The following is a 24,233-nucleotide window of genomic DNA, read 5'->3' on the forward strand; positions in this document are numbered from 1 at the left end:
AACATGAGCAGAAATGATACATTAAAAAATGCATCTCTAATACGTATATAGGACCATACCAAGAAGCTTCAATCAGACATTGGCTAAACATCTAAATTACTGTCAGTCAAGAAATATTTCATGTTCAAGTGTGGCTGGATTCCCTCAGGAGACACATGCCAGCATCCTGGCCTACTTTTTTGTTTCCTCATGACTAGCTGGATGCAGGCGCTATCAGAGACGCTAAGCTGTTATATGCCCTAATAAAATAATAATAAGTTTCTTTTTATAGACACAAAGTAAAAGGGCTCGGCCTACATATGAAAGCATCCTGAAATGTGACGTGCCAGCAAGGGAATTGGTGCCTAGAAACGCAACATCATATTCAACACAACGACAGACAAAAATATTCAGTTCAACGACTCCTAGTTGAATTGTTGCTGGAAGAGAAGCAGGAGATGCACACAGTTGAGTTTCCTTTTCAGCAGCTGATTAAGCTCTGAAAGGGATTTTGGGGTGAAAGTATCTAGTTGGGGCTAATTTGTTACATGGGTGCCTGCTGCGCTTTTATTCACACTGATCTCTGCTGATGTCCCAATGCAGCGTCCCTTCTGACTTCCTCTTTAGACGTCCTTGAGGCGTGAAACGCTCATGCTGGGTCCCTGTAGGACCACAATGGGTAAAGGACATCTGCGTTATTTAACAGTATGCATGGCCTGAGCAAACCGGAACATGTCTTTTAGACCTCCCACTGACCCACTCTTGAGTCACATACAAAAGCCCGGTTGCTACTTAACAATAACACATTCATGCACAAGTAGGTAAAAAAAAAACATGCACTCACACTAAATCTACCTGAGTATGTGCAGGTTGTATTTAATGCATAGTATTAAGAGTATATATTATTTAACGTCCCATGTCACATACAACAACAGAACATTAAGGAGAAGGAAAGGGGACATTCTCAACACTACTATTGGAGCTATAGTGCTAATGTAACGTAAGTTAAAAATGCACTTTATTACTTTGTCTAAATGTGTAAATTTACTGTCATTTAGTAATTCATTCATTTTCTACCGCTTCTCCTCACGAGGGTTGCGGGGGTGCTGGAGCCTATCCGAGCTGTCTTTGGACGAGATGCGGGGTACACCCTGGACTGGTCGCCAGCCAAACAAATGCAAAGCGAATATTACTCTTGCGTTTGCTGGACGAGTCAGGGGACAAAGCATTTGAAATAAACAATACAATCCCAAATTGAGATTGTTTTCACATCCCATCATTTCAATTAGAACTTCAATAAACAAACTGCAACAATATTTTTATCCAACGGGTAATACCTCATATTCATTCATTCATTTTCTACCGCTTCTAGCCTATCCCAGCTGTCTTCGGGCGAGAGGCGGGGTACACCCTGGACTGGTCGCCAGCCAATCACAGGGCACGTATAGACAAACAACCATTCACACTCACATTCATACCTATGGACAATTTGGAGTGGCTAATTAACCTAGCATGTTTTTGGAATGGGGGAGGAAACCGCAGTACCCGGAGAACACTCCACACAGAGATGGCCGAGGGTGGAATTGAACCCTAGTCTCCTAGCTGTGAGGTCTGCGTGCTAACCACTCGCCCGCCATGCCGCCTGATTTAGTAATTGTTATGTGAATTTTATCTCAGTGAGTTATTTATTTTTCTTATCCTATTTTCTCAATTTTATTGCTTTCCTTGTATTATGCCTTATTTCATCCTGTCACTTCTGTTACCCCCCGGGCTTCCGTAGTTACCCTGAGCCCTGGTAGTTCTTCCTCTGTTTGCCACACAACTAGCTTGGTATCGATGAGCGTAAGTTGAGTGAAAGCTGCAGACATAATGTGTTGAAGAGTTGGTCAACTGTGTTTTGTGTTGATCGATGTATATTGCTTGTATGTCAATACGTTTGTGATGTCAGGTACTTTTATGTTCTTTTGACCGTGGGTTTGAGTTAGAAGGGCCTCTTTTCATTTGCACATTTGGCGGGATTTGTGTTGCACTAGGCCACGCTGTGTGTCATGTTACAATGTGTAATCTATGTTCCGTATGTGTAGGGTGCAGAAGTGGGCAGAAAGACAACTTTTGTTTCATTCTTTTGTCCTTAAGGTATGTGTTTTTCATTTTTGTATGTCACATGTCTTTAATCACTCCTTCCCCCTCGGTTACTTATGTTGGCCACTAGTTGTCAGTGTTGGTATCGTCCATACAAATTGTTAGAAAAACATGTGATACATTATAAATGTAATACCTGTCTATTGTTTGTCATCATTAAAGAGTACTTCCTCTCTTTGCCACACAACGTACTTGGCATCAATGAAGGGTGCAGAAGTGGACTGAAAGACAACTTTTGTTTCATTCTTTTGTCCTTCAGAGATCGAGTATGGTCGTTACACTAACATTATACTTACATTTTAACAGCAGCGACTGGACTTAGTAGCTTACTGCAGTACTTAACACTGACAAAGGATAAAAAATAAAACCTATACAGCAGGAGTGCTCATTACGTCGATCATAATTGACTGGTCGATCGCAAAGGCATTGTGGGTAGATCGCATTGCATTGAAAAAAAAGTTGGTGTCTTATTGTGGACTGACAGATGAGGCAAATGCACTTCGAAAATGACATTGTGGAAAAAAAAAGTCAATTTTTATCCCCTCTCTTACTCGCTAGCTTGCTAGAGTTTTGCAGTACTTAGCGCAGTTGTACGTGTATGCACAGTGACGCGTGTGTTAGAGAAATGTGCTTTGCATTTTTACTAGGTGGCAGATCATATCATGTCATAAATAGCTCTCAGACTGAAAAAGTGTGTGCACCCCTGCTATACAGTATACATACTGTATACTATATGTGGGAGTTAGGTTTGGGGGGTGTTTGGTGAGTGTGACAGATGCCAGCTGGTGCAGCTGTGTGATAGCATGCATGTTGGTTAACCTCACACCCCTGATAGCTTAAAGGAAAACTGCTAACGAATGTCATATGACATCTACAGAGTAACGTTCATGCAATCTACTGAAACTACTTTGGTAGTCTACTGGTAGCTTGCGATTCATGTAATTCCTAGTGTTCACTTTTCCAAACTCAGAAATAAAAACACAAAAACTGCACAAGTCACATTATATACTATTAATCACATCAATTATAGAATTTTTTTTATTGCATTCCTTTTATGAAAAAAAACATGCTGCACATAAGATGTTTTGAAAATAAGGCAAAGGCATTTTGGTGGATATTGTGTTTCCCTGCTCAATATGACATGATTTTGTAGCAGGGTTCTAAGTGCAACTGGCAATCAACGTATGGCATATATATGGCTGTGGGAAGGAGCACACACACAAGCCTCTTCAGTAACCTATATTGAAAGCTGACTGACTTAATTTGACTTTCTGTGACATTGCTCAACCAGTGGCAGTAGACCTGCCATTATTTTTGGTTGAGCCCTTTAGAACACACCAGGGCTTGTTTTGAACAGAAGATGCATTTACATGGCATGTGAATTCACATTGATGTCCAAATGGTCTCATTTTGCATAGACTGCTTGTGTAATAAGGCAAAGACCAACCCATAAACACCCAAGAGAAGCAGATAATGCAGTTCAGATTAAATCCTGAAATTCAGAATGCCGTTTACTGCATTTTTTTTTTTTTAAATTAAACACTTTCGCTTCCACATTCTCACCTCGTGTAAAGAGACAAAATCACCTTTCTTAGAGCAGAATAGCAATGTCAGCTCACATGAATAACAAAGTACTGAACCAACAAGCCACAAGTCATGTAAAAAAAAAAACACCAAAGAAAAAATCCTTTATAGTATTATGATGCTATGGTGCTATGAGCAACAACTAACAGCATTTTTAAAGGGCCAGTGTTACATAATAAGAGATAACCTTGTCACCTTGTGCAGTTCCAAAATAACAAACCATCAATAATATACCAAAATGACTTTACAGAATTGAGGAGGAATACCACTATTACTAAAGCAAACAACACATTTAACACTTTTTCCAAATCAGTCACCCCTCGTTTATTGTGATTAAATGGTTCCGTACGCCTAAAAGAATAAAAATGATTTAATTGACATGGGGCTGCACGCTGCTCGAGCGGTTATCGTGCAGACCTCACAGCTAGGAGACCTGAGTTCAATCCCACCCTCAGCCATTTCTGTGTGGAGTTTGCATTTTCTCCGGGTACTCCGGTTTCTTCCCACATTCCAAAAACATGCTAGGTTAATTGGCCACTCCAAATTGTCCATAGGTATGAATGTGAGTGTGAATGGTTGTTTGTCTATATGTGCCCTGTGATTGGCTGGCGACCAGTCCTGGGTGTACCCCGCCTCTCGCCCGAAGACAGCTGGGATAGGCTCCAGCACCCCCGCGACCCTTGTGAGGATAAGCGGTTGAAAATGAATGAATGAATGAATAATTGACATGGGCCAGCACTGTTGATTATTAAGGCCCTGGGCAGATTACATTGACATGGCAACACGTAGAAGCTGAAATCTGATTGAACAAAAAAATATATATCTAACCTAATCTACATATATATGGACTGTAGACACTACAAAAGGAAGATAAGAGACTGTTGTCAGTGCTTGTGATTGTGTGTAGGCCAGCAGAAAAGCCCTTGCTGGCCCTGACAACCCGCTACTGTTACATACACTCAATACACTTGAGCAGCTTGTATAACAGTATACATTTACAATGCATAACATATAATGAAATGGATGCCTGTGTCCCAAGTTTTGTCAGACATAGCGGCACTATTTGATAAACAAGAAATGTTACGCAAAGCTTGACATTTCAAGTCATACAGCTGTTAGGTCACGCAACATTTCAGCGCAGGAGTAAGGCAACGAACACGTGCATTAGCAGATGGAAGAAAAGTAGAACATGTCAGCAAGAGAAAAATAATTCATGTGCTGTGCAGCGTCGACCCCGTCCAGTGAGTAGCTTGTCACGCTGAAACAAATACTTCCTGTATATCATCGTCTTATATCATCAGGACCACAAGAGATGGCCTTTTATTTCACATCATCTAAAGATACTTATCACAAGCTGTAAGGCCGGCAAAATCATGACATTTACTGTTCGATTAATGGATTAATTGATTATCGTAACAGTTCTACTCAAAGGCGTGATGAAGCAGTGATGTTCTGGTTTAATTATCCTGGAGACAGCGCGCACCAAACTTGCATGACAGCTGAGAGTTTGCCAGTGAATAACTGCAGTGTTCTCTGATACGTGCGTTCCCCCCCCCCCCCCCATTGAGCTGCAATTATGCTGAAATATGTGACATGATCACACGGGCAACAAGGGCAAGGATCGCCTAGAGCATGCTGCAAATGTTGTAATGCGTCATTAAGGACTGCAGACCACACACAATGTATGCAATGTAAAGACAAAGTTCCATAATATTTGATTACCAAGCTGTCACATTAGGTACCCTCACAAGCTGTATGGAACAAATATGCATCCATAATCGATATAATCTATGGCATCCATCCATTTTCTATACCGCTTATTCTCACTACGGTCCAGGGGGAAAGCTGAAGCCAATCCCAGCTGACTTTGGAAGAGATGCAAGGTATACCCTGCCAGCCAATCACAGAATATATGGTAGGGACTAGTCTGTTATCATTTGTTGTTTGGCTATGTCTGTCTTAATTGATGTAAAAAGCATATTTCAGTATGATACAGTGCACTTCTACACCACTGCAAACCAAACAAAATGTGACCACATTAATAATCATATGAATACCAATAATAAGATGCAGTCTGATTGAACAAAGCTATACGATAATGACTTGGGACACTCATTTTTTTTTTTAAATATTAGCAACAGGAACGATACAACAACATAAAACTAACTACAACAGCTGCTCTATAGCTGTCCACAACTCAATACAAAGCACCGAAAATGACCAGAATAGGTCACCTTTAATGTATATAATTGATGAATGAATAAATCTAAATTTAAAGGGATGGTTCAGATTTTTTTACCCTTGTTACACACAGGGACTCATGCAGCATATTAATAATAAAACAAGACATGTGTCATATTGTACGCTATCCAAAAAGTGTATGCAAACCGGAGCAAAATTTTCAATGTCAACTGAAAAACACACCTTATCTGAACGTCTTTAATTATATATTATAGTTCGCATTTTTATTTTATTTACTCTTACTACTTACGGAACAATTTTTATTTTTTTCCATGTGTAAAGTTTGCAGATGGAAATGTATTATCCAGCTTGCTTTACTTTGACCGCAAGGTCAGGCCACAGGGCGCCGCAGGGCGCTGACCTCTGGTTTGGGTGGGGACAAGAAACATTCTTGCACCTGCACTGATTTGGTGAGAAGCTGAGATTTCCTTTGTGATGCCATCAGACGTCTTGGGCAAGATTACCATCCCCCTCACGCCACTCATGCTGCTCTTTAATACTCCAGATTATATGTGTATTGTTGTTTATTATTAATAACTGGTGTGAGGAGCAACTGCATCAATTAAACCTTACATCTACAGAGCCAAAGCATGTACTTGTATCAGCTAAATATACCGTACTTTAGGTGTAAAGTAGACTCAAGCATGGTATGAACGGCCTAATGTGATTATGCACCTAAATGTATTGAAATAAGTGGACATGAAGGGCTGAAAACGGTTAAACAATCCATACCATAGGTGTGAACCTGAATGCATGAGCATGGTACATATAGTGAGAGTATGCCATATGTAATGTAAAATAAGCTCTATTGATCGGTCCAGCTTGCTGATGCACATATAAGTTAGAGTACCAAATGTAACTTTGAAAGGCAAACTGCTTTACAGGGAGCTGAAAGCAGACTAATGGGTCGGATCCTCTCCACACATAATAGACTCATTAGTTATAGATGGGCCAAACCCAACACTCAAGGCACCGTGGAAGCAAACACGCACGCCTTCTGTGACACAGTTACATTTAAACATGACACAAAACTAATAGCCCACATGTAAACAAATCAACTAACAATACAACCAACCCCATATATAATCTATTGACCTTTTTGGTCACATTGCTCTCTTTTTCGTTGTATTTCTACAATAAAAAACGATCCAGGATCGAGCGTGAGATGTGATGTCAACGCTGTGACCCACCAGAACTTGAAACAACTGTTTATCTCGTTAGCTTCCATCCTAAGCAAGCGAAAAATTGTAATTAAATAGAGAAGAGTAGTGTTATTGCATCTGAAACTAACCTATATGTTATTTTTTTATTGCAAATGTTGATCCAAAATCAGAGGAGAAAGCATTTACAGAGGTGGGCTGTTTGCAAACAAACATAAATCATCAATCACAACTTTAACATCATCAGGAGGAGATGGATGTCATGCTGCACACTGAGACTGAACTCAAAACTGACACTGGCGAATGCAACAAAATGCGTGCCTAGAAAACAGTGAAAGGTATGCAGGGGTCAAAATGTGTGCTATGTACGAAAAATGTGCATATGTTGGCCGGTCTGCACTCGGCCCCATCGTAAACCACACCCCATACATCACTGGCATGCAAAACATTATGTACTGCATGTGGGATTATCTATACTCACCAGTCAGTCGGCTTTCCCAAATGTTCCTGTTGAGCATATCTAATGTTTTGGAGCTTGAGGAGGTATTGTGGCCACTGAAGGACCTCTGCAGCAGCAGTAGCCTTATGGAACGAGACATGCTGCTAAAACCTCCAAAAAACAAAACTGATGTTTTCTCTTCACCTACTTCACGATCACGTGTATTTATGTTCCTCTGTCAAGCTGGCATCTGTCAGAAGCATCTCTGATCTGAGACGTCGCTAAAATATAAATATCGTCTACCTGGTATCCAGGTTTCTGCCTGTTCCCGTCAGTGACTGTGCTCTCTGCCAATCTGTGGACCGTACACTCCCATCTGCTGCAGCAAGCTTCAATGCAGTAACTGCTGGGACACATCCAGCCAGTGCCGCAATACTCTCATATTCAATTCTCTCTAGTGAAGTGTGTGTGTGTGTGTGTGTGTGTGTGCGTGTGTATGTAAGTGTGAGTAAGTGCTTTCTGACTCAAGCTTCAGTGGTCATGGTGCATATTTGAGTGCTTCAGAGTCATGACTAGCATCTCCCATTGCGCATGAATCAAGCAAAAACTGTAGTTTTTTTTGCCAACTGTTCTGCTCATATATATATGTATATTTATACACCTGTATAGCTGGCTAAAATCTCCATTTGAGCAGGGCTCCCCAACCAATCAGACGCGATAAAAAACAATTTATAGACAGTGGTGTAAAAAAGTGTTTGCTACCTTCCTGGTGTCTTTTTTTTTTTTTTTGCATATTTGTCACACTTAAATGTTTCAGATCATCAAAAAGATTTAAATATGAGTCAACGAGAACACAACTGAACACAAAATGCAGTTTTTTTAAATGCCAGCATGCAATAACAAAAAGTTTCATTAAAAAACAGCCTTTTGTGTTCAGTTGTGTTGTCATTGGGTAATATTGAAATGTGTCTGATAATCTGAAACAAGAGTCACAAACGTGCAAAAAAACAAAACAGCTATAGCCTGGTAACGTGCAGCTCTGAATTAGCTTCTGCATTATTCCATGGTAACGTTTTGGTTGGATTTCCCAAACAAACAAGAATTCCTAAATCACAGGGTTGAATAGTGTTTCTATTGTGTTTCCATTGCAGCATGTGATGCACCACAGTGGCCCCAGTGATGACTTTTTTCCCAGTAAGTCAGGCATGGACAATGCCTGGAGTTTGTTAAAATCTTGCAGAAACTCTTAAAACTGCTCTTGTGTAGCGCTATCACAAAAAAACTGCAGCCATAGAATGTAAAAGCGTAAACAGAATGACTTTTAGCCCTACCTTAAAATGTCAACAATATCAAAACCAGCTGCCAGTCTGCTTTATAGATGCTACTGGGAATTGGATCATAAAAGGCAGTGGGTTCTATGGCCCAAAAATATTTGAATACCTAAGAGCTACTACAAACTCAAAATGTATTTCACTTGGTTTAGAAATATTTTTAAAAATCTTGAAGGGTCATAGCATTAAATTATGTTATCCCATTTGTGTTTGCATGAGGTCAACAGGAAGTCAGCTGTCTGAGCCAGTGAGCACATGTTCTCAGCTCGAGAAAGACTCCTGTATGCTCTTTCCGCTGGCTCACAATCAGAGAGAAAACCTGAGACAGCCATTCATCATGAGGCCAAAAATCCAGCAGCGAATGTTACTCTTGCGTTTGCTGGACGAGTCAGGGGACAAAGCATTTGAAATAAACAATACAATCCCAAATTGAGATTGTTTTCACATCCCATCATTTCAATTAGAACTTCAATAAACAAACTGCAACAATATTTTTATCCAACGGGTAATACCTCATATTCATTCATTCATTTTCTACCGCTTCTAGCCTATCCCAGAGGCGGGGTACACCCTGGACTGGTGGCCAGCCAATCACAGGGCACATATAGACAAACAACCATTCACACTCACATTCATACCTATGGACAATTTGGAGTGGCCAATTAACCTAGCATGTTTTTGGAATGGGGGAGGAAACCGGGGTACCCGGAGAAAATCCACGCACGCACGGGGAGAACATGCAAACTCCACACAGAGGTGGCCGAGGGTGGGATTGAACTCTGGTCTCCAAGCTGTGAGGTCTACGCGCTAACCACTCCACCGCCGTGCAGCCTTACCTCATATTCATACAGCATAAACTTACATCTATCAAGTCTCTATAAATACATAAGTGAGCTATTAACTGATGGTGGCTTTACTGAACATGTAACTGTGGCTCCTGTGAACTGTTCAGGTTGTGCTCCAAGCACTTGACACTAATCCAACACATTTGAGCACGGAAACCAAGCACTCACGCTGACTGCTCCGGTCAGTGAAGGCAATGTACCCAAAACTGTCTTATTGCAGCCTGCTGATAGCATGATACTCATCACGGGCAATTGACTTTATGGCCTCTTGAGGTTTGCTCAGACCGATAAAGGTGGGATTCCCGCGTCTTTTGACTCCCTTGTCAGGTTTTGACAGTGTGTCATATGTAGCTGTCATAGAAAAAGCAATAAACCATCTAACTTATATGAGGGAGTGGGAAGTACCGATAGGAGAGGGACCTGACAACATACTGACCTAGGAATGGGGACCTAGAACAGGAAAACCAGAGCAGTGGGAGTTTCTCCATAGACTTCAAACAGGGTGTATCATTCATGTTGAGTGCCTATCGTCATAAACAGTTTCACTCTATTCAATCTATTCTTTCCAGGACAGCCAAATATGTGTCAGGATGCTAAAGCATGTATGTAAGTATGGGGTGTACCTGAATGTGACTGCGATTGTTTACAAGCTTCTTTGATGCCTGCTTGATATTAAACATACAGTCCCTCAACCTAACTGTCTGGCCTAATTAAACAGCCGTTTAGGTCACCAACTCTTGACAAAACCTACTTTGCTATTGGGATTGTTCAGTACTTACAGAATAAAATGTGTGTCACAACCCAATTTTGCCATTTAACTCCATCCATCCATTTTCTATTTGACGACTACTTGTCGACTACTACCACATTATTACATTACATTATTATTTTCCTATTAGGAATACAGGAAGTGAACAAATGTATCGCAATTGATGTACAACATCTACTCCTACGGACATGTTGAACTGTGAATTGTAATATGTTATGTATTCCACTGTAACTTGTATACATGTTCAAATAAATGAAACCTTTACCATTACCATATAGCTGCAAAAATCTTTCAAATCCGTACTGCATGACAGTTAAGAATGGTAACTTGTGACTGTACACTTAATAAAGGTTATATGATGCTGCCATTTTGACCTAAAAAATGTATTATACATACAGTACATACTATATGACCAATGACATTTCCCGCTACTAAAGAATAGCAACACTCTTTTGCAGTCAAGCAAGCAGACTTCCTGTTGTAAATTACCCCTGGTGCACCAGTTTCCTCCTGAGTGTGCCACCGCTCAGGCACAGACAGATAGCAAAAAAACAAACCAAAAAAAAAAACGGTTCCTAGGGGTTTAAACAAATGTATTTACAGCTTGCTGAAGTGTGAAATACTAATGGAATGCGTACAGTGCCAGTCTCCACACAGGAAGCCGAGGCGAGCAAGGGATGAGGCGCTAGTGGTTAAGGTGGGGGTGTTGAACTGACAAAGAAGGCCAGGAATGTAACTTGGCACAAAGGCTGTTTATGGATATGAGAGAAAAAGTAGTTTACCTCAGTCGGTGCCGCTGTTTTGGATAGCAACTGAGCTAGCTGGGTGAAGTTAACTCTGAACAATAAATGCGGCCTTGTGTTGACCCAGCAATTTCTGATTGTTGGAAGGTATTAATAATGGTAGAGAAAATTACAGTCACTACCCTTTTTTGTTGGGGGAACAGGATGCACGAGGCGCTTATTTGTTTGAAGTGATTGACGTACCCCGCAATTAATGAAGACGGTGTGTCATTTCGAGTGCACAACATGCTGTGATGAGGTAGTCTTCAACAAACAGGAACGAGTAACTGAGAAACAAATCGCGGTTATTACTGACTTGGCTTCAGGCTACTCAAGTTCGATATCAGCTTTCAGACTCAAAGCCACGAGGCTCTGCTTCTCGGAGGCATCTCAAAATCCCCATAAAGGTTTTGTATACTGACCGTTCGCTAAAGGCACGACCATGACTGCAGGAAGGTATACAGGCGTGGGTCTTTCAGAGCGCCTTCGTTGTCAAATAGATATATATTAACCATGAATGGTCAACGGCAGCCTTTAGGGCACAGGGGTGTGATGTAACGTTGTCACAAATGTGTCATTCCCAGGGGGCTTTAATGATGATACACAGGGGGCTTTGAAGTGACATAATGAACACTGAGCATTGTGCTCAATCAACCCCCCCCAAAAAAACTACATTCACTTCCCTCATACTCCACTCCCCCCCTTTTATTTCCCCACCCATCAAACGGAGCAGCAATGATGGTTACATAACACACTTGCAGGAAGTCACATTGATTTACATGATATAAAATGACAAACTTTTTGAAGTTGGCATTTTGGCAACATTTAAGGGTGTGAACACACACAAATAAACATACTAAACGGCACTTTTTCCAAGAAAAAAACCTTTCGACAAGTGGCAGTAATTAAAAGGCGAGACAGAGCAAGAGCGAGCAAGGACTCCCGGCAGGCTTTGAAACAGCAGGGGGACAATATGAAAGCCTTGTCCCCAAGTCACACCACATTGTCGGCATTGTTTACCAATGGACTGAGGACACAGGGGGGGCGGTATTTAATGAACGTCGACCACCAGCCGCTTGTCTGTCCATCCATAGTTTGATGCCCTGGTGCATTGCCGGCAGACAGAGGCAGCGGAGACAGGGAGGAGGGAGTGCATACATGCAGACGGAGAATGATGTTTTTGAGGTTGATTCATAAAGTAGAGTAGATGACGCAAAGCATTGCAATGTTTTGACATAACAATGTGAAAACACAGAAGGCCATTCATCAACAGGAAGTCATATGAGTTGATACTTGTGGGTCGAGTGTTGAACATTTGCTCAACAAGACCATTTATCTGATGATTTGTAGCTGCATTAAATACCCATACACAAAGTGCTGCAGTAGAGTGACACCACTTGGCTAGTAAATATTGCTACTTAACATACTGCATGTACAGCGAATAAGGGTTTTTATGATGGTGACAATCGTAACAAAGCAGAAAAGTTGGTGTCTTTTTCATTCTGAGTGAGTTAGATAGAATGGATAAACAGATGCAGGTCAAATATTTTGGGCATCAAAACTCTACAACCAGTCTGGCTCTTATCTTACGAAGGCGGCAGGCTAGATGGTCCGCTTGATGAGTCTGGGTCCTTATCAAGACAAACATCAAGCGAGTCATCTGACCAGATCCCGTCCTCATCTCTGTGAATAACCGACAAGGATATCACCCCAGAAATGAATTGAAAATGCTCACTGAGATCAGGACAAGTGGAGACAATCAGCCATTGTTGACATGAAGACAACACAAACATGTACTAAAACATGGCAAACCCCACCAAAGAACCTGTATAGTTCAAAACAACAAGTACTCACCGGGTTTTGTCCTCTCTGCAATTGTAGTACTCTGCAAAAGAAGAAAGGAGATTTAATATTTTGCAACATTTGAAAATGCATGTTTTAGCCGCAGAGTTAAATGCTGACATATCTTTAGGCTGGAGCACCATAAAAACTCTTGGTACAAGCATCTAGATAGGCATGCTCTCAATCAGAAATCACTCCACACTCTTTAATGCTCTCTGGTTCTACCATATCTTATTTATTGTGTAGAAATATGGGGTAATAACTATAAAAGCAATCTTAACTCGCTAAATGTACTGCAAAAAAGGTCAGTAAGGATAATTCATAATGCCGCCTATAGAGAACATACTAACTCTTTATTTCTAAAATCACAAATATGTATACTTGCTGATATAGTTAATCTTCAAACAACTAAAATAATGCCTAAGGCTAAAAATAACCAATTAGCTAAAAATGTCATCCAATACTTCTCTACAAGAGAGGAGAAATATGATCTCAGAGAAGAACTAAATTTGAAACACTTATATGTCTTATACTTATACTTATATATCACTATATTGACACTTACTATGGTACCCATTATGTCATTGTATAGTCATATCACATCGTACTTCGGTACGTGACACAAATAAAATGAAAAAAAAAATAATAAATTAAACTATATTGGTAAAGCAGGAAGTGAACAAATGTAACAGTTCCTGATTGTAAAAGTACCAGATGGAGGGGTAGGATTTAATAAGCTTTGCTTCTTCCTACTCCTTTTGGACATGTGGAACTGTGAACTGATTATGTGATGCATTCAATTGTAATCTGATGCATGTTCAAATGAAATAAAACCATTACCATACTTTTCTGATGCACCAACATCTTAATACATCTTAATACACAGCAAACTGTGATTCAGTGTTGACACAGGCAGTCCTGGGAGACATACATATCTGACAGCATCACCATTTTGTGAACAGAAGGATTCATTCTTGGGCTCTTATATTTAAAAAATCTGTTGTTGGGAAAGCAAAAAAAATAAGCAGGTATTGCCATTGGTTAAGTCTGTGTGTGTGTGTGTTAGTGGTGGGCAGCAGTCTGTTGGAATGCAGAGGTCTTTCTTGCCTCTGACTTTTCACCTTGGGTTCCTTGGCTGACCCCTACACGCTGACCTGTTTTAATCCACACTCCCCTTGAAGAGATCAGACAAAGCATGGAAGACGAGGCGCATTCTTTGCTTAATTTACTTAATTTGTTAGAAAACTACAACATGGATTTATCCTCCAAGATTCTCGACCTTAACAAAGAGCACAGATACACGGCATTGACCTTGTAAAAAACACTTTTTAAAAGTAGAATCCTTGTTCACACATACCTACAAAAATTCCCAAAAGGCCCGTAAGACACATGCAAGGAGTTTATTACAGTTTATCTTCTCAAGGGACAATGCTATGGAACAGGGGTCTCAAACTCAATTTACCTGGAGGCTGCTGGAGGTGAGAGTGGGTGAGGCTTTTAGTTATGACACAACACACCACCACAAAAGTCAATAGTAAGATAATTGTGTTTTGCCAACAGTCAAACATGGTAACAGGAGCATCATGGTCTGGGGCTGCATGAGTGCTGTTGGAACTGGGGAGCTGCGGTTCACTGATGCAAACATCAATACCAACATGACCATATTGCATGTTTTTCTTGACATAATTGTCCTTTGAATACCCATTTTTAAGTGTTTAGACGGCTCCCTAAAAAAACTTTATGTGTGAAACTTACACTAATCAACATCAGTTAATAAATACGACATTAGGGTTCAATTTCAGGAGCTTACACATTTCCAAAAGCACACACTATGCTTTTGCAACATGGCTGATGAGTAGGAGATTCAATGCAAGACAGCCTTGAGTACAGAAGTAAAAAAATAAAAACCCACATGAGTGATCACAGATGTTTCTTTTCACAATTCATTGATATTGTGCACTCAGTTATGCCAACAATATGCTCATAATTTGTGACATCTTGATCATTCCTAGCTTTTCATGGATTAATCCCATAAAGACATTTACAAGACACTAAAAATCTGACAGGCGACCATGTACCCATTGTTTCTGGTCTCTCAAGAGAACTGTTATATTTTATGATGAGCCACCATCATCAAATAATGATTACCATGACTGCGTTCATTCATTCAAAGCTTGTTTTCTGGAACATGCGGGCTGATTGGCAATGGATAAAATGTTGTCTTAGTACTATTATGTCTCTGTAATACCTTATTTGAAGATCTACTCAAGCCAATCCCCTGTATTGAGTTTGTACGTGTCTAGTGTATTTGAATGCAGAACCATGAATTTGGTTGTCTACATGTGGCCAAAGAAGAATGCATTGCCCTGAGTAAAAAATAAAAAAAAAACAGCTCTGCGGACAATGTCATTTTCAGTTAATTGCCAACTCAAGACCCCCAAAGCGGAGACCCAAGGGGAAGAAGTTGGAGCCATAGACCACTGTTAACTTGATGGTCATTAAATCACCAGGAGAAGGCGAACAAGAGTGACGTAACCTTTGAGACACATTTATGTTTCAGTGCTATTTCAGCTGCTGCTGGACTCAAATGACAGAATGGCAAATTTATTTTTGTGTGTGCTAAATACAATAACATTCATAGTTTTGCCGTACTCATAAGTACAGTGCAAAAAGTATTTTTTTTTCATTCTAATATTTCACATTTGGGAGCATCTGGAACAAATTATTTGAATTTACAGTCACCTCCCGTGACATCGACGTTCGAATTTCATGGTTTCACATATTTTCGTGCGTGGGTTTTTTTCCAGGTACTCCGGTGTCCTCCCACATTCCAAAAGCATTGGCGACTCCAAATTGTCCATAGGTATGAATGTGAGTGTGAATGGTTGTTTGTCTATATGTGCCCTGTGATTGGCTGGCAACCAGTCCAGGGTGTACCCCGCCTCTCGCCCGGACAGCTGGAATAGGGATAAGACAGCTGGGATAGGCTCCAGCATACCCACGACCTTAGTGAGGATAAGCAGCATAGAAAATAAATGGATATAAATAAATCATGCTGTTAAAAACCATATTTAGAACATTGTTAAAAGGTTTTTTATGCCATAACTACAAAAATATTAAGTTTCTAAAGAAGGACTCATCTGCGGAAATTCATTTATTAACTTAATTAACCACAATAAACGAGGGATTACCACATCATTTCCTATGGAAAAAAAATAGCCTCAGGTTTCGTATGTTTCACTTTTTGTAAAATGTTTTGGAACAAATTAGTAACAAAAATCTAGATACCAAAGTATTATATTTCCGCTTTCTTAGCCTTTCAACAAAAACAAGCACCTTTCTCTTAACTCGAAACAGGTAAGGAACCGTAGTTGTTAAGTTTCATTCATTCATTTTCTACCACTTATCCTCACCAGGGTTGCGGGGTGTGTTGCTGGAGCCTATCCCAGCTGTCTTCGGGCAAGTGTCGGGGTACACCCTGGACTGGCCGCCAGCCAATCACAGGGCACATATAGACAAACAACCATTCACACTCACATTCATACCTATGGACAATTTGGAGTCGCCAATTAACCTAGCATGTTTTTGGAATGTGGGAGGAAACCGGAGTCCCCGGAGAAAACCCACGCATGCACACGGAGAACATGTAAAACCCACACAGCGATGTGTGGGTGGAATTGAACTCGGGTCTCCTAGCTGTGAGGCCTGCGTGCTAACCACTCGTTCACCGTGCAGCTTTATTTGATAACTTAAATACTGGAAATGGATACCACACACCTCCCAATATGGCAGTAGAACAATGTGATTTGTATCAGCAAATTAACAGATAATGGTAATGATGATGTGAAACATATTTCACATCAATACAATTATAATAATTGCAGAAAACCCCCTGTAGTCTTATAATACACCATACCACAATCATTTTGTGGGGTTAAAAACCAATAAAGGCTTACAGAATAGGCAACATCTGTGTCAATTAATGTGTAGACTCGCGCCAAAGATTTTAGTTGCTGCGAAAACATCCTCATGAGGTCGTATGGGTACTTGGAAGAACGACTGACCAGTAAAAAAAAAAGACAATATGGGAGGTCTGTGTCCAGCACTAACAAGACATTTCAGTTCACCAGCGTCTGCTCTTGCTATTGTGTAAACACCACATCACGGGTTCCTGTCATTGACCCATGAAGTCACTTACACAGTGTAAATCTCACCTCCACATGTTTGCCTCATAATAACAATTACAGTGTAATACATGCGAGTGAGAGAGTGCAGAGCCTGACTGAGGAATGTTGGATGAATGGGTACCAGTGAGTATCAGTGTTTTCATAGAACCGTGGGCGCATATTTTCTTCATTTTTTTCCAAACCCCACATTTTCCCACTGACATGCCACAGAGCAGGTTGGTCCCAGTGGTAGGCTTGTTCCAGGCCATGTCAGATGTCCACTGGGGAGCTATAAGCTGCAAAGCATACACAAGCGTCAGCTGCCTCATTTACTGCCACTAATTTACTGGAAATAGGTTGTGTTGGGGCACTGGAGGTTTCGGTATATTTGCTTTGCACGTGTGTGAGTGTATAATGACTTAGAACTATTATGTGCTTGTGTGATAAACCACTGTTGGTTCCATATGACAACTTTTTGAATTATTCATTCATTATTAATCATTTAGTTGATCAAAAGTCTAAAAAATCTTTAAAAATAAGCTATACATATCACTATATTGACAGTTACTATGGTAGCCATTATGCCATTGTATGGTCATATCACCTCCGACTTCGGTACGTGACAAAAAAAAAAAAAAAAAAAAAAACTATATTAGGAAAGCAGGAAGTGAACAAATGTAACATTTACTGATTGTAAAAGTACCAGATGGAGGGGTAGGATTTAATAAGCTTTGCTTCTTCCTACTCCTTTTGGACATGTGGAACTGGGAACTGATTATGGGATGCACTCAATTGTTATCTGATGCATGTTCAAATGAAATAAAACCATTACCATTACCAAAAAATGTCGATTCAATTTCATTTTACCTGCAATTGAGTTTGCAAGAGAGGACCAAACATGGGACACAGAAAGTTTCTCTTAAAATGTAACCTTCACAGGTTCCAACGTCCCTGAGATGTTTCCACACGGCACAGTGGAGGGGGTGCCGTCATGATCTGGGGTGCTTCAGGTTGTGCAAGGGTGTCAAGCGACAGTGGGCTATGTGGACTATGTTACAGGGGGGCATCCCTCACGACTGAAAGCCCTTGACTGTGTGGTAATGACTGGTGTTTTTACAACAGGACAATGCTGCAATTCACTACAAGCACTACACTACAATTTCTTCTTTTTGCATTTTGTAATGCTCTTTTTCCTCCGATTTTTCAACTGGTCTTGACATTTTAAAGAGTTACGGTCACAGATCTGATGCAAGTTATCGGCATGTTGCCCTTGGAAAACAGTTCACCATGACTTAACCCCACCACAGACTCTCACACCCCCCCAACTCTCCCCTCTTGCAACTGCAGCTGCAATGTGTGTGAGTGCGTGCGTCTGACCACCCATGCTCTGTGCTGGCCAAGGATTAGGGGGAGCTCAAGTTAACCCCAACTTTTTTCTCCACCACTTAACACAAATGGCCAAATTGATGCAGATGGCTCAGGTAAAGCTGCTGGCTCCAGCACAGAACACAAGGTGTGTGATAGAGGGTTATTGTGTACGTGAGCAAAGGGGGAGTATGTACATGCAGACGCTTGTACGCAGTCCTTTGAGATGTTATCTGAAGCTCACTGCTGTTTTTTTAATTGGCACAATGTGCTCTCTTTGCCCTGCACTTACACAGGAATTTATTCTCCATGCTTTGCCGGGGCCCATGTGCACATCTGCAGAAAGAGACTTGGGAAACAATTTCACGATCTCATATATACATTTTGATAGTTCCCATATGTCACTGTCGGAGTGTGTCAACAGGAAGTGATGCAATAACTTGCAGTAAATGAGGTGAATGGCCACTAATGGCTGAAATATCTGATATTATTATACAGATGATGGCTCAAGCAGAAGTTTTTGTTATTATAAAGAAATGGGCCAGAAGTCATACGATTTGGAGTTCAACCAAAATTTGGGGTAAACTTGGAGTTCATACCATTATCAAGAGACATGAGTTTGTTGAGCATTTAAAGAATTAGCTCAATAACTCGACCTCACAGCTGGAAGACCCGAGTTCAATCCCACCCTCGGCCATCTCTGTGTGAAGTTTGCATGTTCTCTCCGGGCATGCGTGGGTTTTCCAAAAACATGCTAGGTTAATTGCCAACTCCAAATTGTCCATAGGTATGAATGTGAGTGTGAATGGTTGTTTGTCTATATGTGCCCTGTGATTGGCTGGCCACCAGTCCAGGGTGTACCCCGCCTCTCGCCAAAAGACAGCTGGGATAGGCTCCAGCACCCTCGTGAGGATAAGCGGTAGAAAATGAATGAATGAATGAATGAATGAATGAATTCAATAACTTAATATTTCTTTGTGGGCGGCACGGCGATCTGGTGGTTAGTGCGCAGACCTCACAGCTAGGAGACCAGGGTTCAATTCCCACCCTCGGCCATCTCTGTGTGGAGTTTGCATGTTCTCCCCGTGCATGCGTGGGTTTTCTCCGGGTACTCCGGTTTCCTCCCACATTCCAAAAACATGCTAGGTTAATTGGCCACTCCAAATTGTCCATAGGTATGAATGTGAGTGTGAATGGTTGTTTGTCTATATGTGCCCTGTGATTGGCTGGCCACCAGTCCAGGGTGTACCCCGCCTCTCGCCCAAAGACAGCTGGGATAGGCTCCAGCACCCTCGTGAGGAAAAGCGGTAGAAAATGAATGAATGAATATTTCTTTGTACTTTTGTTTTGACATGACATTAAGAAACAGCAAAACCAAAAATGTTACTTTTTATAGACTTACACATACTGAGCAGCCAGGACAAACACATGTACAGTGGAACCTCGGTTAGTGTACGCTCCGGTTAGTGTATTTTTTGGTTTACATCAAAAATGTATGTACGTATACGTTTTAGCTAATTTTGCTTACATTACATTACAATATGGAACGTCTTGTTGAGTTATTAATATACTTTGTCCAACATGTTTGTAACGTATTTTCAACACAAAACGTCCCTTAGTAGTGCGTTAGCATGCAAACCGGAACTGGAAGTCATTGTTCCCCCGGCTCCACCGCCGGTCTATGACATCTTCAGTGATTGACTCTGTAGTTCTTGTACAATACAATGTACAATACATTCAAAAAGCCAAACAAAAACTACATCGTGACTTTCAAAACCAGGAAATGTGTACAAGTTGGTGTAATTAAAATGCACAAATCTTGGATGCCGCAATGACACCCTTCATACGAGTAAACACAGAGTGACCTGACTTCATAGAGCTTAGCCTCATAATCCCAGCTGCACTAACAATGCTAGCTGGTCGATTAGCCACTGGCTCTATTGGAACAAAACAGAGACGGTTAACAACGCAGAAGGATTAGATTCGTCTTCTTGGGGATGCGAGGGTGGCACCAGAGTAGACCTGTAGCAGACATGCAGTCCGCTGACTTAGTTGGAAAACCAGACATTGTCCACACCTTATTGCATTTACTGCAAGAATGGCGACTATTCATGGACTGTTTACTTCATAAGTGTATTTGGGCTAAGCAGGCCAGCTGATAAGCGATTGCTATGTATGCTAAAATGTCAACAGATTGTTAGTACTCTCAAAAACCCATAACAATCTTTGAAATCATTGGAAACTGACAGTGATACTACAGTGATAATACTGAAAAAGTTACTAAAAATGAACTAATGGAAATCTGATATTGTGGTTAATGACAACTCTAATCGAGTGTTTCACCATTAGTACTGTTTTTGTCTGTACATTTTGGGTAATTACTTCCTTACGCTGTAAAACATATTTGCTACAGAATGCCGTGATTAGGGCTGTCTTTGACTAAGGATTTTCGGAAAAAAAACATTACATGGGCCTGTGTGAAAAAGTGATTGCCCACTAAACGTAATTAGGCCACCCTTAGCAGCAACTCCTACAGCACTGTGGAGAAATGTTGGCCCCCTCCTCTTGGCAGAATTGTTGTAATTCAGCCACATTGGTTTTCCAGAATGAAGCGTCTTTTTAAGGTCATGCCACAGCATCGGAATAGGATTCGGGTCAGGAGGTCACCTTCCCAAAAGTTCAGCTTTTGTCTCCACAGATCACAGAGTATTTTCACAAAGGTCATCAAGATGTATTCTGGTAAAATTGAGAAATCCCTAAATGTAGTTTTTGTTCAGCAGTGGCTTTCATCTTGGAACTTATTTTACCCAGTCATGAACACTGACCTCAATTGAGGCAAGTGAGGCCTGCAGTTCTTTAGATGTTGTTGTGGGGTCTTTTGTGACCTTTTGGATGTCGCTGTGCTCTTGAGGTAATTTTGGCTGGCTGTTTGGTTACCACTGTTCCATGTTTTCACAAATTTTCAGACTGACAAAGCTCAATTAATCTCAGTTAAGTTATGTTAACAGGGGGACAATCACTTTTTCACACAGGGCCATGAAGGTTTGGATTTTTTTTTCTTCCTGAATAAGAAAACATTTCATTTATAACTGCATTTTGTGTTCTGTTGTGTTGTCATTGTTGTCATCACTCTCAAATTATTCAAAACTCTGAACAGCATAAGCAGTTGAAAAAGAAATGCAAGTCCTGGGTGTCCTTTTTTTTACACAAGTTCATTAAGTAAAGAAGCCCCAAGGTAACATAAAAACGCAAAGTAAACCCCAATTCAAGTCCAATGTCCTCAATAAAATCCAGCACAAGTTTGTATGGATGCCTTCATTTGCACTAGAATTTCAATACATTCCTACGTGCAAGTTACAGCATCTATGCTTGTGTGTGTGTTTGTGTTAGAATGCATTCCGTTTGTTTGTCACTTGTTGATTTATGGTACTTCATTATCTGCAGGCTGCAGATGCCTGCATTTTGGAGTCATCCATAACATTTACTGCCAACATGTATATCATCCTGCAACTATTTCATTTGCTTTTTTTTTTTTTTTTTGTTTTTTTACTGCAGCCCATTTATTCACACTATAAATGTGGGCTTCGATTTACTGACTCACTATGTGTCGACACTCCCAATTTGTGGTGGTTAAAACCTAGACCGATGAGTGATGTCTTTACATACATGGACATGACTCATCTCTCTTTAAGTCAATAAATCATACTTGAGATGGGATCCATGATTCATTTCATAAAACACATACCGAGTAATCAATAAACACATGCTGCCAACCTCTAATTATCGCAGGGTAAAAAAAAAAAAAAAGTGGTATTAACAGCTGCGGCTGCTTTAATCAATGCCACATGGCATTAGCTCAGGGGTGGGCAAACTTTTTGACTCGCTGGCCGCATTGACTTAACAAAATTGACGGGGGGGGGCATACTATATATTCTACACGTAAAAGTCTACCTGGAATTATTGTATCTGTAAAAATGTAGTGCAATCAGCTATATGTACTTGTACCATGGTGTACCAAGGTTGTACCATGATGCCAGGTTGTATGTTAAGTTTCAATGAAATACTTTGGGCCGTATTCAAACACTTGGCGGGCCGCATGTGGCCCCCGGGCCGTAGTTTGCCCACCCCTGCATTAGCTGGCATTTGAAGTATCATATGTGGTCAGCATCCAGCAGTTTTATCTATCTCTGCATGCTCTTTAAAATACTGATTGCGCTTCTCAGCTATAAAAAGTGTTACACTTGCCGTATTGTTGTTTACAAATCAACAATGAGCTGTATTCATGTATTTCATTGCTGCCGTCTTCTTAAGTGGCCATGTTTTCCTTTCCGCTTTCTCATGTACCCTAAATTATTATTAATGGTAAAAAAAAAATCTAGTGCAATGAGTTTACACATTTGATTAACAACATGCTCTCTATACGGTGAACTGATTATGTAATCTGATGCATGTTCAAATGAAATTAAACCATTTCCATTACCATAAGTATTAAGTAAGCAGCTTCCAATTTTCCATTTTGTTAACTAAATGCATTGTCTTTAATTGGAGCATCCATAGTTCATAGAGTGCTCCAGCATTGAGAAATGAAGGGTAAAACATTTTCTTTAGGGAGGTGAGTAGGGATGTAATGATTACTGGTATTAATGATTAACCGTGGTAAAACCTCCGAGAGTTATTATTACGGTTTCAAATGGAAATTGTCATAAAACCATGATTGATAACTGCACTTGGATAAAATCACGTCACGGTAATAATGCCAACCGTGATAGTGTTAGTCACAATAATCATGATATAACATTTTCATGTTGTTCCATCCATAGAGCTAAGAAGTTAATTTTCTGATTTTGTTTTTAGGTCTGTGTTTGTCTCCTTGCTCTGCATAACTGGGTCAAGAGTGACCTTGGGGACAATGACACCATACAACGTGGCTACAGTGGCTACGGCCAGAGTAACCACTGGAATTCAAACCCAGACTGAACAGTAGTTGAAGTCATACCTCCTTAGAAGCACAAATTACGCACATTAGCAACTCTATGATTTGCAGTGGTGGAGGCAGAAGGCATCGACAGGCAGTGGAGTTAAACATTTCACTGGACCCTGAGTAGGTGTAGTTCGGATAAAGGATGTTTGGGGAGTGAGAGGCAGCCAAACCGGAACACAGAGGAAGGACAGAGCAGAGATCTGCTGGTGACCTTAGCACGCAAACCGCAGCTCTCCCATTGTCCACTAACTACAGACAGATAAAGAGCCATGGACATACATAACCTACTGACAAGAAGGAAAGTACTCATCAGACTAGAATAAAAATATCCTGCTGCCAAAATAGAGGGGAAAAAAATCCAGAACGGAAGCTGAGGAAATTCAGATTTCACTGACAAATTCCAACAACTCCATCAACAGAGACAACAGAAGTCATGTTTGGAGGAAAGTTGCCTTAGAGACAGAATACAGATCCATGAAAGGGGGCAAAGGTTTCCCTGTTATGGACTGCATGGAGGGGGCCTCGCGTGGAGCAGTGCCTGTCACCATATCCATGAGACCCCTTGTTACAGTAAACACCCCTTTGCTGAATTTGCCAGTCTGTGCCT

At 40.7% G+C, this 24,233-nt stretch overlaps 1 protein-coding gene across 7 annotated transcripts in view; it reads right to left on the reverse strand.

Moving 5' to 3' along the window:
• Positions 1 to 24,233, reverse strand: part of dlc1 (DLC1 Rho GTPase activating protein) — a 99,179-nt gene that overhangs the window by 43,060 nt on the left and 31,886 nt on the right. For 5 of the 7 annotated variants that reach the window (XM_058091629.1, XM_058091624.1, XM_058091627.1 and 2 more), the window contains one exon: positions 13,127 to 13,157. In XM_058091629.1, the coding sequence (XP_057947612.1) occupies positions 13,127 to 13,157 (31 nt within the window). Of the gene's footprint in view, positions 1 to 7,587; positions 7,935 to 11,694; positions 11,780 to 13,126; positions 13,158 to 24,233 lie in introns of those variants that run through there. The other 2 variants (XM_058091631.1, XM_058091630.1) reach the window with 2 other exon arrangements.

Source organism: Doryrhamphus excisus, chromosome 1, assembly GCF_030265055.1.
Source record: "Doryrhamphus excisus isolate RoL2022-K1 chromosome 1, RoL_Dexc_1.0, whole genome shotgun sequence".
Taxonomy (NCBI): Eukaryota; Metazoa; Chordata; class Actinopteri; order Syngnathiformes; family Syngnathidae; genus Doryrhamphus; species Doryrhamphus excisus.